Here is a 16766-nt window from a genome sequence, read left to right as displayed (position 1 = left end):
GCGTTCAAGACACTATCCGAAAGGGTAAATAAGGGTTACGAGCACGGCACATTTCGTGACAAAAAAATTCTAATATTCCATTACCGTACTTCGAAGCATGTCAACCGCTGTTTAAAATCAATTTTTATGCCATTTTCTCGTAAAAAAGCGATAATATTCCGACCGGGAAATCGTTTTTTATTACAAACAGAGTGAAAGTAAAAGCATGCTATCCCCTCATGCACGAGCCTCAGTCTAATGGCCCTCTGATAGAGCACTTGCCAAACGCGCTAATGTGTTTTAGCCTGGGGATGGAATTACATCGTTCAGCTTTTTCCCGCCTTCTGAGAGCCCATGGGAGCCGTAGGAAGTGTCACGTCATGCCAGAGATCCCCTGTATTTGTTAGAGATGATCAAGGAGGGCAAAAAATGGTCAGACAGGCCACTTCCTGTAAGGAATCTTCTCAGGTTTTGGCCTGCCAAATGAGTTCTGTTATACTCACAGACACCATTCAAACAGTTTTAGAAACTTTAGGGTGTTTTCTATCCAAAGCCAATAATTATATTTATATTCTAGTTACTGGGCAGGAGTAGTAACCAGATTAAATCGGGTACGTTTTTTATCCGGCCGTGCAAATACTGCCCCCTAGCCCCAACAGGTTAATTTGTCTGGAAGCGAGAAGTTGGTGTCCGTAACGTGGCTGGTTTTCTTTTTGTAGTAATTTCCTGTAGACCCTGCCACATACGTCTCGTGTCTGAGCCGTTGAATTGCGACTCCACTTTGTCTCTATACCAACATTTTGCTTGTTTGATTGTCTTGCGGAGGGAATAACTACACTGTTTATATTCAGCCATATTCCCAGTCCTCTTTCCATGGTTAAATGAGGTGGTTCGTGCTTTCAGTTTTGAGGGAATACCACCATCCATTCACGGTTTCTGGTTAGGGTAGGTTTTAATAGTCACAGTGGGTACAACATCTTCAAATGCACTTCCATATAAACTCACTCACCGAGTCAGCATATAGATTGATGTTATTCTCTGAGGCTACCCGGAACATTTCCCAGTTCACGTGATCAAAACAATCTTGAAGCGTGGATTCCGATTGGTCAGACCAGCGTTGAATGGTTCTAGTCACGGGTACATCCTGTTTGAGTTTCTGCCTATAAGACGGTAGGAGCAAGATGGAGTCGTGGTCGGATTTGGCGAAGGGAGGGCGAGGGAGGGCATCGCGGAAGTTAGACTAGCAGCGATCGAGTGTATTGCCCGCGCAAGTGCTGCAATCAATATGCTGATAGAATTTAGGTAGCCTTGTTTTCAAATTTACTTTGTTAAAATCCCCAGCTACAATAAATGCAGCCTCAGGATATATGGTTTCCAGTTTACATAGAGTCCAGTGAAGTTCCTTGAGGGCCGTCGGGGTGTCTGCTTGAGGGGGTATATACACAGCTGTGACGATAACTGACGAGAGTTCTCTTGGGAGATAATATGGCCGGCATTTGAATGTAAGGAATTCTAGGTCGGGTGAGCAGAAGGACTTCCTGAATGTTGTAATAATAATCAAGTCATCAACTAAAAAAAAGCTAAATACACAACAAATGAAATATTGTGAATGAATTGTGAATGAATAATGGTTAATAAGTGATAAGCAGTAATGGGCAGTCTTTCATTCATTGTTTTATTCTGTGTTGTTACAGCATTCAACCCACATAATAAAAAATGTATCAAAACCGAAATCGTCATTTTTTTATAATTGAACTGAAACCGAACCGACCTCAAAAAGCACAAATTTCTCCTCACTACTAGACTGACCATCCTAGCTTCACTGCTTATCAGTCGAGAGACAGACTTTTGTTCGTTACAAGAATAAGAAAGCACTAGCTTCATTGGGCTTACATTGTTCACATTCTTTGGGATAGGTGGGACATTAGCGTCCCACCTGGCCAACAGCCGGTGAAATTGCAGAGCGCGAAATTCAAATTAAATTGCAATAAATATTATACTTTCATGAAATCACAAGTGCAATATGTCAAAATAAAGCTTACCTTGTTGTTAATCCAGCCATCGTGTCAGATTTCAAAAAGGCTTTACGGCGAAAGCAAACCATACGATTATCTGAGAACAGCGCCCAGCACACAAATGCATAACAACATCATTTTCAATCAGGGAGTTGCGACACGAAAGTCAGAAATAGCGATATAATATATGCCTTACCTTTGAAGATCTTCTTCTGTTGGCACTCCAAAATGTCCCAGTTACCTCACAAATGATCCTTTTGTTCGATAATGTCGGTCGTTATATACATAAAAACTCAGTTTAGCTGGCGCGCTTCAGTCAAAAATCCACTCAGTTTCCCTCCGTCAAGATGCATACAAAATGAATCCCAAACATTACTAATAAACTTTTCCAAACAAGTCAAACAACGTTTATAATCAAACCTTAGGTATCCTATTACGCAAATATAATGATCAAATTTAAGACGGAGAATCGTTATTGTCTTTACCGGAGATAAACAAAAAGAACGCACACTCGTCCATGCTCATGAAAACACTACAAACCAAAATGGGAGCCACCTAGAAAAACTACAATTTCTGGGTCATTTTTCCAAAAACCAGCCTGAAACTCTTTCTAAAGACTGTTGACATCTAGTGGAAGCCCTAGGAACTGCAATCGGGCACGATTTCGCCCTATTATAAAAGTGCCAGCCATTGAAATCAGTGGTAGGATGATTTCTTTTGGGGGGGGATGGTTTGTCCTCGGGGTTTTGCCTGCCATTTCAGTTCTGTTATACTCACAGACATTATTCTAACAGTTTTAGAAACTTTAGAGTGTTTTTTATCCAATGCATATGCATATCCTAGCTTCTGGGCCTGAGTAGCAGGCAGTTTACTTTGGGCGCGCTTTTCATCCGGACGTCAAAATATCCCAAAGAAGTTAAAGGATTAGCTTACTCCGACTAGCACTGGGCTAACTAGCTAGGCTATACGCCCACATGGCTAACGCTAGTTATGTTTCACTTTGTTCTCGGATTAGCTGTTTTTCGGAGCCATGGAGCCTGCTAGCCTGGCTCAAGAGGTACTTGTTAAATGAGTATCTTTCATCGACGAGGAGAATAGCAAGGGCAGGACTGACCTCCTCCAGGCATTGGTGGAGGAAGAGGACGAGGAGGCGCAAGCCTTTACCTCTAGGACCTCTTCTACCCTTAGCCGGGCATCGATGGTGGAGGACAGATACAGTATTTGCTCATCGATGTCTGCAAACAGGCAGTGGCCAGACTCAGCATTGAGTGGCTCAAATCCATGGGGGGTGGCAGTGCAGAGAGGGACTAGTAGGACAGGAGGAAGCAACTCCTCCCAGCCATCCCAGCTTGCGTGGCAGAAGCCAAATGTAATTGGGACAGACTTTTTACCAATATGAATGTCAAATACATGGAAGAGCTGGGCCTCGGCAAGCCACCAGTGGTAGAGTGGCCAACCAACCCAACCCCAGACCCTCATCGCTGGCAGGCACTTTCCTCTCTGGTAATGTTATGTCCCTACTGCTAGCCTACCAATCTGCTTTGATGCTACCGGATAAATGTCTCTTCGCATTGTATGAAAACGTGGACTGCACGCTGTTCTTTGCACTAGCAGAAGACACACCATTGGATGTGGACGCGCTGGCACACTCTTGGCCGAGGGTGCTGCTTTACACTTTTCCTCCTCTATCCCTCATACACCCCAATCTACTCAAAGTGAGGAAATAAAGCTCTTGGTAGCCCCTCGATTGCCAGGCAGATCATTCTCTTGCTGTACGACAAGCCCTGGAAACTCCCGTTACGCAGAGATCTTCTGACCCAAGCAAACTGATATTTTCCACCCTCACCTGGACACCATAACCCTCTGGGCCTGGCCCGTGAGAGGTTAAATCTGGATATGACAGGGTTGCCTCTCGAAGTCATTGAGACTATCCAGAGTGCCAGCCAATGTTAACCCCACCAATTTTTGGGCACTGAGAAAATGTCAGGTCTGCTGAGCGCAAACTTGAACGTTGTGAAAATTCTATGCAACTTCCTGGGTGCGTTTACTGTGAGCACTGAGGCTGTACCCGCTTTAAGTTAGTTTTAACAGTGGCCAAGTAGGCTACTGTGGCTATTTGATCGTAATGTAGGCCTAACATTGTGGCCTACCATCAAAAACAATGCAGAAAATAACATTTTAATATAAAAAATAAATAAATAAATAAATATGGAAATAGCTGTTCTGTCATTTAGCCTACAGTAGCAGCCAATGTGTGGTGTTCAAAATAGGCCTACATTCCATGAGACTTTTGAGAAAAAAAATACACAGGGCTTGTCTTGGGGCTACTGCATGCCTAAAAACAGATAATTCATTACCAATGCTCTGTATCTGAGGTTTTATGCTTTTTGTAGGACCGCAAACTGAGTGAGCGAGCTGCATGAACTGTCAGTTCACCATTCGTGCCTAAGGTTTGCCCCAGGTTTTTCCAAGGTTTCCTTGTTGCCCAACCCTGCTTTTATGCCTATGGTCAGCGACTATTATAATTGAGCTTGTGACTTTCCACCCACCGCCCTTCACTTCATAATATTAGAGAACCGGGGTAACGAAAGTAACCTTGAGTTTTACTCAATGATCTGGGCTTTCTGTTCAGTGCAGCTGATTGATTTCTGATTAGAGTCCTGGAAGCTAATATGAAATTCTGATTCCATGATTTTTCTCCTTCAGATTCAACTAGCAATATGAGATGACTGAGATGACGTTGTTGACACTGCAGAGAGTTGTGATGAGTCTTACATGTCTGACTGCTGCTTCACAGCTTTTGATTTCCATTTCATTACGTATTATCTTGGGACTCTGAGGGATAAGAATACTGTCCTATATATAGCACACTGTTACTCTCCCCATCTGTTGCTGCCAAATGACAGCCAACAGTTATCCATATTACAGTATACGTAACATAACACTGCCTCGATATTATACTCTTCCTTATACTCTTTCAATATGAAAAGGGTACAGCTGCTGGACTAGGAGGAGCAGTTGTATTACTGTGTGAAGTTTAATGGTTAACTCCCCCTGTCCTCCATCCATAGATTCGTCAGCAGCATACCACCCTGCATCTCACTGTTGGCTTGATTCTGAAACAAAGCAGGGTTGGTCCTGGTTGGTCCCTGGATGGCACACCAGATGCTGCGGAAAGTGTTGTTGGAGGGCCAAATCTTGGTGGGGCAAACTCCCCCCCCAAAATGTTTGACGCATGCCAGCAAAGACACTACACTACACAACACAACACTAAACAGTACATGAATGATACTATAATGGTGACAAACAGTGCCCACAACTGTTAGGGCCTACATAAAGCTGTCCCAACAGCAGAGTCCCAACAGCAGTCCGAAAACACCTTCCTATTGCTACACCTAGCTATCAGCAGAGCCTTGTCTGGCAGCGAAACAGTTCATTCAGCCTCATTTACTGCCTTTTAAAAAACATAGCTGATATGGCTGACTTGCTTAAACAAATGTGATTTCTACTGTCAACTTCGATGGACAAACTATTGCATAAGGGGACGACGAGTAGATAAGAGGCAATCCGTAATTTCGATTAAGACATTAATGAGCGAACTAGGACGGACGTACAGTTGTCAATATAACTATTTGTTCAGCAGAGCGACAGAATTTAGAACATGGGCAGTCCTTACAGTATTCTCCCTGTACACCAAGTCAGAACCGTAGGATAAATAAAGGGTGCATAGAAGCAGACAATGAAAGCTCTTACAATATTTTATAATTACATTTCTCTAAAACAGGCTATAGGCTACATGTGCACCATCAAGTCAGAACAGTAGGCAAAATTATGAGGGGAAAAGGGAACAAATTATTAGGTTGGGGCACATTGGCTCCTAAGAGCTTACTACACAACATACACTTAGTATTACTTTCTTAGCTACAGTATACAGTGCCTTCAAAAAGTATTCAGACCCCTTGACTCTTTCCACATTTTGTTACGTTGCAGTCTTATTCTAAAACGGATAAAAAAAAATGTTTAGCAATCGACACACAATACCCCATAATGACAAAGCAAAAACAGGTTTTCAGAATTTTGTTCAAATGTATTACAAATAAAAAACAGATATCAAATCAAAACCTTTATTTACTTGAGCATTCAGACCCTTTGCTATGAGACTCAAAATTGAGCTCAGGTGCATCCTGTTTCCATTGATCATCCTTGAGATGTTTCTACAACCTGATTGGAGTCCACATGTGGTACACACCTGACAGAGCTTGAGAGGATCTCCAGAGAAAAATGTGAGAAACTCCACAAATATAGATGTGCCAAGCTTGTAACGTCATACCCAAGAAGACTTGGTGCTGTAATCGCTGCCAAAGGAGCTTCAACAAAGTACTGAGTAAAGGGTCTGAATACTTATGTAAATGTGATATTTCCATATATATTTTTTTTAATTCGCAAAAATGTATAAAAACCTGTTTTTGCTTTGTCATTATGGGGTATTGTGTGTAGATTGAAGAGGGAAAAAACAATTTAATACATTTTAGAATAAGGTCGTAACGTAACAAAATGTGGAAAAAGTCAAGGGGTCTGAATATTTCCGAAGGCACTGAACATATCTCCCTGGCATATTACATAATTTTTTCAGCAGCATACAATACATTTTTGGATTCAAGGCGGCAGGTAACCTAGTGGTTGGAGCGTTGGGCCAGTAACCGAAAGGTTGCTGGATTGAATCCCCAAGCTGACAAGGTAAAAATCTGTTGTTCTGTCACTGAGCAAGGCAGGGGGTGCAGAAGAACCCCCTGTTTTCCGGGCGCCGAAGATGTGGATGTTGATTAAAGCAGCCCCCCACACCTCTCTGATTCAGAGGGGTTGGGTTAAATGCGGAGAACACATTTCAGTTGAATACATTCAGTTGGACAACTGACTAGGTTTTCCCCTTTCCCTTGTGCTGTGCTTACTTGAACAGGAAGGTGGCGCGGCAGTCCTTCGTAGGCAAATTTTGCCATCAAAGTCTGCCATTCTCTATAAACTCTGAAAAAAAAAAGGTCGAATCATGATGATGTCAGTGATATTCAGGTCGGAGCTCTAGAAGGAGGCCTGAGTTCCCGACTTGCAATTCCGAGTTGGATGACCGTCGGAGCTCTTTTTTTTCGGAGTTCCCAGTTGTCTTTAACTCAGACGTCAGATTTCGCAATTCCGAATTTCCAGTTGTTTTGAGCGCAGCAGAGGTCATGCTGGATTGACAGCATGGCCAATGTTGAATGTTTATCCTCGTAAGCTTGGACCCTTAAACCCAGACTTGGGACCACACACCCACTCCACTGAATAGCAGGCTAGTGATTGCTTTGCAATGCAATCTGATGTCTTCCAAACCATTCATTGTTGAATTTGCGCTTTCCAACTTGTGTAATGTTTATGTCCAATGGCCAATGACCACCGATATGTTTTTTCTATAATTGCTCTTCATTATTTCTCTTCACATGACAAGAATTGAAAGGATTTGCCAGTAGATTGTCGACTTGATTCATTATGATGACTGCTAGCTTGATAGCTAAGATTTTGAAAGTCCAATCAAAGCTACTGTAGATATAACAGGATTTAACGTAATTTTATCTGTGGCCAATGACATTAAGCCGCCTTAAATGGGCACTTCAAATGTAACTCTATGGTAGCACACAAGGGGCTTGAATTTCCGAGCAATCCCCGTAGATGTTGTGGTGATGTAGTGTCCCCATGAGCAACAGAACACTGAACCAATCACGGTGCAACAAGAGAACATCACGAACCTCTACGCTCCGTATTTTCCGCTGGCAGCCCCACCACCACAGAAAGCACTGAGCTAGGCTGAGCCACCTGCATTTTGGAGCTTTTACTCAAGTATTCACAAAATACAACAAAATATACCGAGCCCACAATAACGGACCGTATACAAGACAAACAATTACTAACAAACAAACATGGGGGAACAGATGGTTAAATAATTAACAAGTAATTGGGGGATTGGAACCAGGTGTGTAAGACAAAGACAAAACAAATGGAAAATGAAAAGTGGATCGGCGATGGCTAGAAGGCCGGTGACATCGACTGCCGAACGCCGCCCGAACAAGGAGAGGGACCGACTTCGGCGGAAGTTGTGACGTGTTGACAAAATGACTCAATATAGTGAAAAGGGCCTGGACACAAGAACATAATCTTTTATCTCCTTTCAGCATTTTATCAAAATGCTAATTTGAAAATGAAAATGCCTGTGGCTTTACTCTGGATAACATGCTTGCCATATGCTACACAACCTCTGAAAACCACTGTCCTCACCAGGGTAATCATACGGTTTAGATCATAGATACCCTGGGATTGAGATTCACGGAAAGATTATCCTAACACATCTTCCGTAAGGTATTGGAAAATACATTGAATTGATTTTGATTAAAGATGTCATTTTCACTGCTTGACTACCAGTGTAGCACAGTGTATGATAGGCCTACCCACAGAGCATAGATGCCAGGTCATACTTTCTGCTCACTGCTTTCATGGCACTTTATTTAAATTGATGGAAGCAGATGATTTTCTGCCGTGATTATATTATGTTGACTTACATTATGGTGAATGGAATTTATTAAGGAATGAAGAGAGACAGTGGAGGGTAGAGAATGAGAGTCTGCTCTGGTGGTTAAAAGGGCTAGCAGACAAGAGTCTCTAATACTGTTTGCTGTTTTATATTCCTTTCTACAGGAATGCAAACACCGCATGCACATACACACACACACACACACACACACACTCAGTCAAACACACATGTGCACATGAAGAGTTAATTTCCAAAACGCTACATCCACCAATTTTTCTGATTTAGTTTTTTTCATCAGTAATGATTGCTTATGGGTTCCTTCATGTGTGTGTAAAATATTACTGTTTTCTTCGATTTGTAATTAGAGATTTGTGTATGAAAATGTGTTTTTCTGCAAATTCTATATATCCATTGTTTAACTGGAATGAAATGTTCTTATCCAAAATATTTGACTCTGATATGTGGTTGTCTCACCTAGCTATCTTAAGATGAATGTACTTACATTAAGTCGCCCTGGATGAGCATCTGCTGAATGACAAAAATGTAAAATGTAAATGTTTTCAAGTACAGTGAAATGCCTTTCTTGCGAACTCAAAACCCAACAATGCAATAATCAATAACAATGTATTACTAGAAAAAACACATGCAAAGTAAGAATAGGAAACTGGGCTGTCTGCACAACCCTCTGCAGCGCCATGCAATCGAGGGTGGTGCAATTGTCATACCAAGCAGTGATACAGCCAATATGCTCTCAATGGTTCAGCTGTAGAACCTTCAGGATTCGAGGGCCCATGCCAAACTTAAAAAAAAAAAATTACATACAGAGCTCATATTACTGTATTGAATTATAAAAAAAATTACAAAAATAATAATAACAATAATATTGATGTCACAAATGTATATTTTGTACATTTCTTTATAGAATGTTTAGTTATTTGTTACATTTGACTGTGTAAAACCTACTGTGTGAAACCTAGCAGTACTACTTGTCTAAGAGTGAAGTGCATAAAAACATGATTATTTGCCTCTCCGAAATGAAACCATCAAGTGATAGATTTTAAACAAATGTGTGTCTGTCATTGAACAACCCCATGCCTTGATAAGATAGTGAAAAAACCCACCAATCTCTTTCATAATTTCTTTAAACAATAAAAACGAATTGACCAACATTTCTGAAAGTGGATACAGTATATAGCGTTTTGGAGTGAAACGCTTCATATGTACACGTACTCAGACTCTTAGTCAGCCAGTAAGTCACTCACAAACAAACCATTCCATCCACTTCATTGCAGTCTGCTAAAACAAGGTTGAGTACAGATGCTGCTCTTTATTGTTTTCATTGCATTCTCTGATACAGAATCCACTTACTGCCATACAGGATCCAACCTCCCCTCTCATGTTGGCCCAGAGCCAATCAATACTTCTGTTCTCTCTAGGATTGAGACACCAGCAGGCAGTTGCTGCCTCTGCCTCCCTGCTGCACACTATATCATTCTGTTTTATTTAACGCAGATCAACTTGGTTTTCAGTTTCATATATATCCATTATGTTCCCCAAAGTCCACATTCAAGTTACAGTGAAAACCGTTTATGAATCGTGGACAAAGGGAATTGTCACATGGAGGTAGAGAACAAAATAGGCCCCCTCATTAAGTTATTGAGAGCTCTGTATAACTGTGAAACTGAGGATGTGGGGTACAGCCTAATGGCTTGTTAAAGACTACCACTCTCTGACTCTGAACGCTGCTGTCTGATAAAGCACAGATACCCAAGGTGCAGCAGCATGCAGACAGTGCACAGCAGGTCAATGGAACGCAAGCCAGTACGCTTTACACTGGCTTTAGTCAGCTAGTCATAGCCATTTTTACTTGTTAACAATTGCTTGGGATCATGGTAACACCACCTTTTAGATAATTATGGGATAGCTCACCCAAATTACCAAATGACACATTGGTTTCCTTAACCTGTAAGCAGTCTATGGACAAGCTAATCCATGCCATGCTTTGGTCTTATTTCCCTGGGACTGTTTCCAAATGCTAATGTTTAAGAATTTGTGGCACCAATCCCAACCAGGTCCTGGTACCGATATTAGCATTTTTCACGCATCATGTCCAAATCATCCAAAAGTATCTAAACTTGATTGTGAAGATCAACAAAGTCATAGATGATTTGAACATGGTTCACACAAAATTATAATATTGGTACCATGACTTTGTGGTATTTGTGCCGATATTATAATTTTTTGTGTGTGTGGAAGGTATCTGGAGCCCAGACTGTTTACGGCTCCTTCTGCAGCTCTGCACTGCCTCAACACTTCAGTTGGAGTACCACTGGTTCCTCTCTCATTGCATCCCACTCTCACTAATGGATTAATAAACTCTGACTGTAGGATGGAACAGAGCCAGAGACATGCATGTCCATATTGGGCTCAATCCTGTCTTGAGACAGGACTGTAACTTGCACTTTGCACAAATCATGCATTGATGATGATGTCAAAATATGATTTATATTCATGGATCTCAGGTGCAGAACAACAATGTGGGGCTCCATTTTTTGTGTTGGTATACAGTATAACAATACAGTGCTTTCTCCTGGATTCAATAGCTCCTGGTTATTGTCTGCTGTTTGTTTTGTATCTCCACAGACCAACGATGCCTTAGGCCCCACGTGGAACTGCATGTACTTCATCCCTCTGATAATCATCGGCTCCTTCTTCGTGCTGAACCTGGTTTTGGGAGTTCTCTCAGGGTGAGTCCACCTTAACATTACAGCAGCACCGCCTCATTGTGCCAGGGTGGCTGACATGTATTTTATACACTCTGTCACCGTCTGTACAACTTCATGTTTTTTTTTCAAAAGGTGAATGCACAATATGCTCTAGTTAACTGCATGGAAAGGAGACAAGGATAGAGTCCCCCCCCCCCCCCCCTCCACACTACTTCTCTCCCATGGTGTCTGAATGATGAGGGAGGTCAGGTTAGCGCTGAACAGCAGGTCCCAGAATAGTCATTATCTGCTGTTGTGTTTGCAGGGAGTTTGCCAAGGAGAGGGAGCGGGTGGAAAACCGCAGGGCGTTCATGAAGCTACGGAGGCAACAGCAAATTGAGCGGGAACTCAATGGCTACCGAGCCTGGATCAACAGAGCAGGTACTGAAACCACTGTCTGTACTACACTATAGACCCAGTACATGTCATGCTTTTAAAAGGTTACCTCAAAAATGTTCTTGATATTTACTTTCCTACTGTATGAATCAGACTTCATTGTTGGGTCTGTTTTGCAGAAGAGGTGATGCTTGCGGAGGAGAATAAGAATTTAGGACCTTCTGCTCTTGATGGTAAGAATGGAAAGATGGCCCCATTGGTTATATTGTCTTTAGACCCCTGCATTAGTTTACTGTTTATCTGTCTGTACTGGATTTATGGCATTCTGTTTTGTACACATGACTGTCTACCATGAGAATATTTCTCATCTGCCTGTCCTCTAATGCAACCACACACTGTAAGCATAACTAAAACATTGGCCTAGACTGAAACATATCATTTGTAGAAAATTGTAATTGTTATTTGTAATTTAATAATATCATATTACCCTATGCGCTGTGCATGATACATAGATAACCACAAACAATCTTAAGTGCTAGCGAGGAAAAGTAGGTGTTTTGAATCTCACTGTTAACTTCAGTCTCTCCTGAGGCATGATATGTATACATTATGTCTCATTGAGTTTTGGAACTTACAGTACAATCTGTTTGGTTGACTCTGTGAAAGTAATTTACTAACACTTTCTCATAACAGTGTAACTATTTTGAGCAGTTTTGTCTCGCAAAACTCTTAAACGTGTGTGCTACCCTGTTTTTGTAATATATCTGGGCTTGTGTGTACTCACAATATACAGTACCAGTCAAAAGTTTGGACACACCAACTCATTCAAGGGTTTTTCTTTCTTTTTAACATTTTCTACATTGTAGAATAATAGTGAAGACATCAAAACTATGAAATAACACATATGGAATCATGTAGTAACCAAAAAAGTGTTGGTAGCCACCCTTTGCCTTGATGACAGCTTTGCACAGTCTTGGCATTCTCTCAACCAGCTTCATGAGGTAGTCACCTGGAATGCATTTCAATTAACAGGTGTGCCTTCTTAAAAGTTTATTTGTGGAATTTCTTTCCTTCTTTATGCGTTTGAGCCAATCAGTTGTGTTGTGACAAGGTAGGGGTGGTATACAGAAGATAGCCCTATTTGGTAAAAAAACAAATCCATATCATGGCAAGAACAGCTCAAATAAGCAAAGAGAAACAACAGTCCATCATTACTTTAAGACATGGTCAGTCAATCCGGAAAATTTCTAGAATTTTGAAAGTTTCTTCAAGTGCAGTCACAAAAACCATCAAGCGCTATGATGAAACTGGCTCTCATGAGGACCGCCACAGGAAAGGAAGACCCAGAGTTACCTCTGCTGCAGAGGATACATTAGAGTTACCAGCCTCAGAAATTGCATCCCAAATAAATGCTTCACAGAGTTCAAGGAACAGACACATCTCGACATCAACTGTTCAGAGGAGACTGCGTGAATCAGGCCTTCATGGTCAAATTGCTGCAAGGAAACCATTACTAAAGGACACTGATAAGAAGAAGATAATTGCTTGGGCCAAGAAACACGAGCAATGGACATTAGACCAGTGGAAATCTGTCCTTTGGTCTGATGAGTCAAATTTTGCGATTTTTGGTTCCAACCACAGTGTCTTTGTGAGACGCAGAGTAGGTGAACGGATGATCTCCTCACGTGTGGTTCCCAACGTGAAGCATGGAGGAGGAGGTGTGATGGTGTGGGGGTGATTTGCTGGTGACACTGTCTGTGATCTGTTTAGAATTCAAGGCACACTTAACCAGCATGGCTACCACAGCATTCTTCAGTGATACACCATCCCATCTGGTTTGCACTTAGTGGGACTAGCATTTGTTTTTCAACAGGACAATGACCCAACACACCTCCAGGCTGTGTAAGGGTTATTTGCATCAGATGACCTGGCCTCCACAGTCACCCAACCTCAACTCAGTTGAGATGGTTTGGGATGAGTTGGACCGCAGAGTGAAGGAAAAGCAACCAACAAGTGCTCAGCATATGTGGGAACTCCTTCACGACTGTTGGAAAAGCACAACTGTTGGAAAAACATTCCAGGTGAAGCCGGTTGAGAGAATGCCAAGAGTTTGCAAAATTCTTGAAGATTATAAATACATTGTATAATAATATTGAAGACATCAAAACTATGCAAAGCTGCATCAAGGCAAAGGGTGGCTACTTTGAAGAATCTCAAATATAAAATATATTTTGATTTGTTTAACACTTTTTTGGTTACTACATGATTCCATATGTGTTATTTCATCGTTTTGATGGCTTCACTATTATTCTACAATGTAGAAAATAGTAAAAATAAATAAAAACCATTGAATGAGTAGGTGTGTCCAAACTTTTGACTGGCACTGTATATCTATTCCAAAGACATATTTCGAAGCAAATCTTCACAAGAATAGCTATACCTAAAATACCATTGTTGTTGCTTCTGGTGTGGTTCACTTCAAAAACAACTTTGGTTAGGATTATTGAGGACCATGCATGCTGTACCCCCAAAATAATCATCTCTGCTACCTCAATATCAATATGGACTTTTAAACCTACAAGACAAACCTTTACACAAAGCTATGACCCTATCAAGTGAAGCATGATTTTTTTCCCCCCAACAAACAAACAAACAAATCGTTTTTATTAAATGTTGATTGACAGCTCCCAAGAGGCTGTCTGAATGGAATACAGGCGGTAACCATGGTGAGGAACAACTTCTATTCTACACTTCCTTGCCACCTTTTGTTCCTTTTCAACAACTCAGTCTGACATGAACATTTAAATAAAGCCAGCTATTGTTCCACAAACCACACTTACAAATAAACCACGAGCCATTCTGAACTTCCAACATTTAATTTGGCACAAGCGAACCAAAAGTAGCCGTAAAAAGTTCCAGCTGTTCCAGTGGAAACAAATTCAGAAGATGTAATAGCTTTGAGAGAGTGCGCCAGTGTTGCCATAGCAACTGAAATTAAATGTCTGGGTGTCAGCCAGTGTGTGCCTCGTGCAAACACTATTGGTTCACTGGCTTATTAAAAGGGGGAAAGTCTAGGTAAATATTAATAAATAAATGAGATTCTAACCAAAAGGTGGTGGGGGTGTACGAGGGTTGGCTGGAGGAAGAGCTCAACTCACCCTGATAATTAGTGGTATTTTCCGCATCAGGCACATATAAAATTATATGTGTGCATCAATACAGCTCTTTAGAATGATATGGTATGATACTGTCTCAAACTTAATGTGAGTGTGGGTTATAGCCCAGATAATAGAACCAACAACAACAACGATTAGTTGCATTTAAGTTGGGTTCATCATACAGTAATAACAATATATGCATATTTTAATAACACCATGTTGCTGTAATCTGTTTCACATGTGTACTAAATGCATATGTTTGTACTCTTGTTTTACAATACCCAAAGCACCAAACACAGTGGCATGTAAATGCGTTTATTATTTTCACCATTCTCTTCTCATCTTGTTAGTAATGCCCTCATGATCTTGTATATCTACTTGTGTGTCTCATGACATGTTGTCTGTGTTGGAGTGTCAGAAACGTTGTGTTTTGTGTGGGCTTTCTGCGGGGTGACAATGTGAAACATTTGGCTGCAGTGCTGAAGAGGGCCACCATCAAGAGGAGAGGGGTGGATGCCGTTCATCGGGGCCCAGAGGACGAGCAGTACGGTGACATCTCTTCTGTGGGTGAGTGTGTGTGTGTGAAGCCACTGAAAAGAGCAGTATGTTGTAGCTAACATCCCAAATGGTTGAATGATCTGCCATCAGGAAACAGGCACCCCCTCCGTATTAGACTCTGTAATTACAGAGGAGGAGATTGTCATTGTCGTATTGGGAATAAAACTGGAAATGGCAGCTCATCAGTTCCAGCCATCATTACATGTTACAGTCAGTGGCTAAGCTAAATGGATGAGAAGGCCTTTGGTTCTTTGTTTTCCTGTTGGAGAAATTGTATCTATTGTGCAAGTGAAACATTTGATAGAGGAGAGATCTAAAATATACTGTCTATTTGGGATTGTACTACTAGGGGGATTTTAGTAATGATCTTAAATGGGCTGTCCCCTCCAGGCATCCCGATGACCAGAGCCAGCATCAGGAGTGCTAAGAGAGGACCCACGGCTTATTTCAAGCGGAAGGAGCGTCTGCTGCGTATCTCTATCCGCCGCATGGTGAAGACACACACCTTCTACTGGACCGTACTGGGCCTGGTGGCCCTCAACACACTCTGTGTAGCCATCGTCCATCACAACCAGCCCCGCTGGCTGTCTGTGTTCCTCTGTAAGTCACACTTACACTTACACACACACACACACACACACACACACACACACACACACACACACACACACACACACACACACACACACACACACACACACACACACACACACACACACACACACACACACACACACACACACGTACCATCATCTCCATCCAAAATAAATCAAGTCAAGTGACATTAATCTTTGAGATTATTGTTTTCTGCTGTGTTTATGAGTTTTGCTGTTGCTGTTGTTGTCTGCATTTCAGACTATGCAGAGTTTCTCTTCCTGGGTCTGTTTCTCACTGAGATGTGTTTAAAGATGTACAGCCTGGGACCCAGACTCTACTTCCACTCCGCCTTCAACCGCTTCGACTGCGGCGTAAGTCCCTTTATTTCTCTGCCTCATCTCTAACCAACATGGAGACCCCATGCCAGATGGAAAGACAGGGACATACTATAGATTATAACATTGCCCCCAGTACGAGGGAGAGAGAGGAAATGCTTTACTTAAAACATTGGACAGTGACTTAAAGGGGCAATCCGCAGTTGCTGCTTCCATTTTAAGACTTATAAATTCATTATATATACTCATTGATTCTTGAAGAATATAAATGCAACATGAGCTTAGTTCAACTGTTGTACCCCATCAGAACCAAATATATAAACTTTTTTTACTCCGTCTGTAAACATTGTACATATAAACAAACACTGTATATCCTCAAAATGTGCTTAAAACAAGAATTGTGACATCTTGGATGGTCAGTCCTTGCATCAATCGCTCTGTCTTTGAATGAGTGGTTACATTTCTCC

General features: G+C 41.5%; 1 protein-coding gene across 1 annotated transcript in view; it reads left to right on the top strand.

Annotated features, from left to right (window-relative positions):
- The window catches only part of cacna1ea (calcium voltage-gated channel subunit alpha1 Ea), an 84045-nt gene that overhangs the window by 22938 nt on the left and 44341 nt on the right, over positions 1 to 16766 (top strand). The window contains exons 4-10 of the mRNA XM_082956592.1: positions 11194 to 11297; positions 11581 to 11696; positions 11831 to 11884; positions 14336 to 14377; positions 15287 to 15376; positions 15758 to 15967; positions 16223 to 16335. Of these exons, the coding sequence (XP_082812718.1) occupies positions 11194 to 11297; positions 11581 to 11696; positions 11831 to 11884; positions 14336 to 14377; positions 15287 to 15376; positions 15758 to 15967; positions 16223 to 16335 (729 nt within the window). The remainder of the gene's footprint in view (positions 1 to 11193; positions 11298 to 11580; positions 11697 to 11830; positions 11885 to 14335; positions 14378 to 15286; positions 15377 to 15757; positions 15968 to 16222; positions 16336 to 16766) is intronic.

The sequence above is a fragment of the Salmo salar genome, chromosome 10, assembly GCF_965601325.2.
Source record: "Salmo salar chromosome 10, fSalSal1, whole genome shotgun sequence".
Lineage (NCBI taxonomy): Eukaryota > Metazoa > Chordata > Actinopteri > Salmoniformes > Salmonidae > Salmo > Salmo salar.
This window is presented reverse-complemented; position numbering and strand designations above follow the sequence as displayed.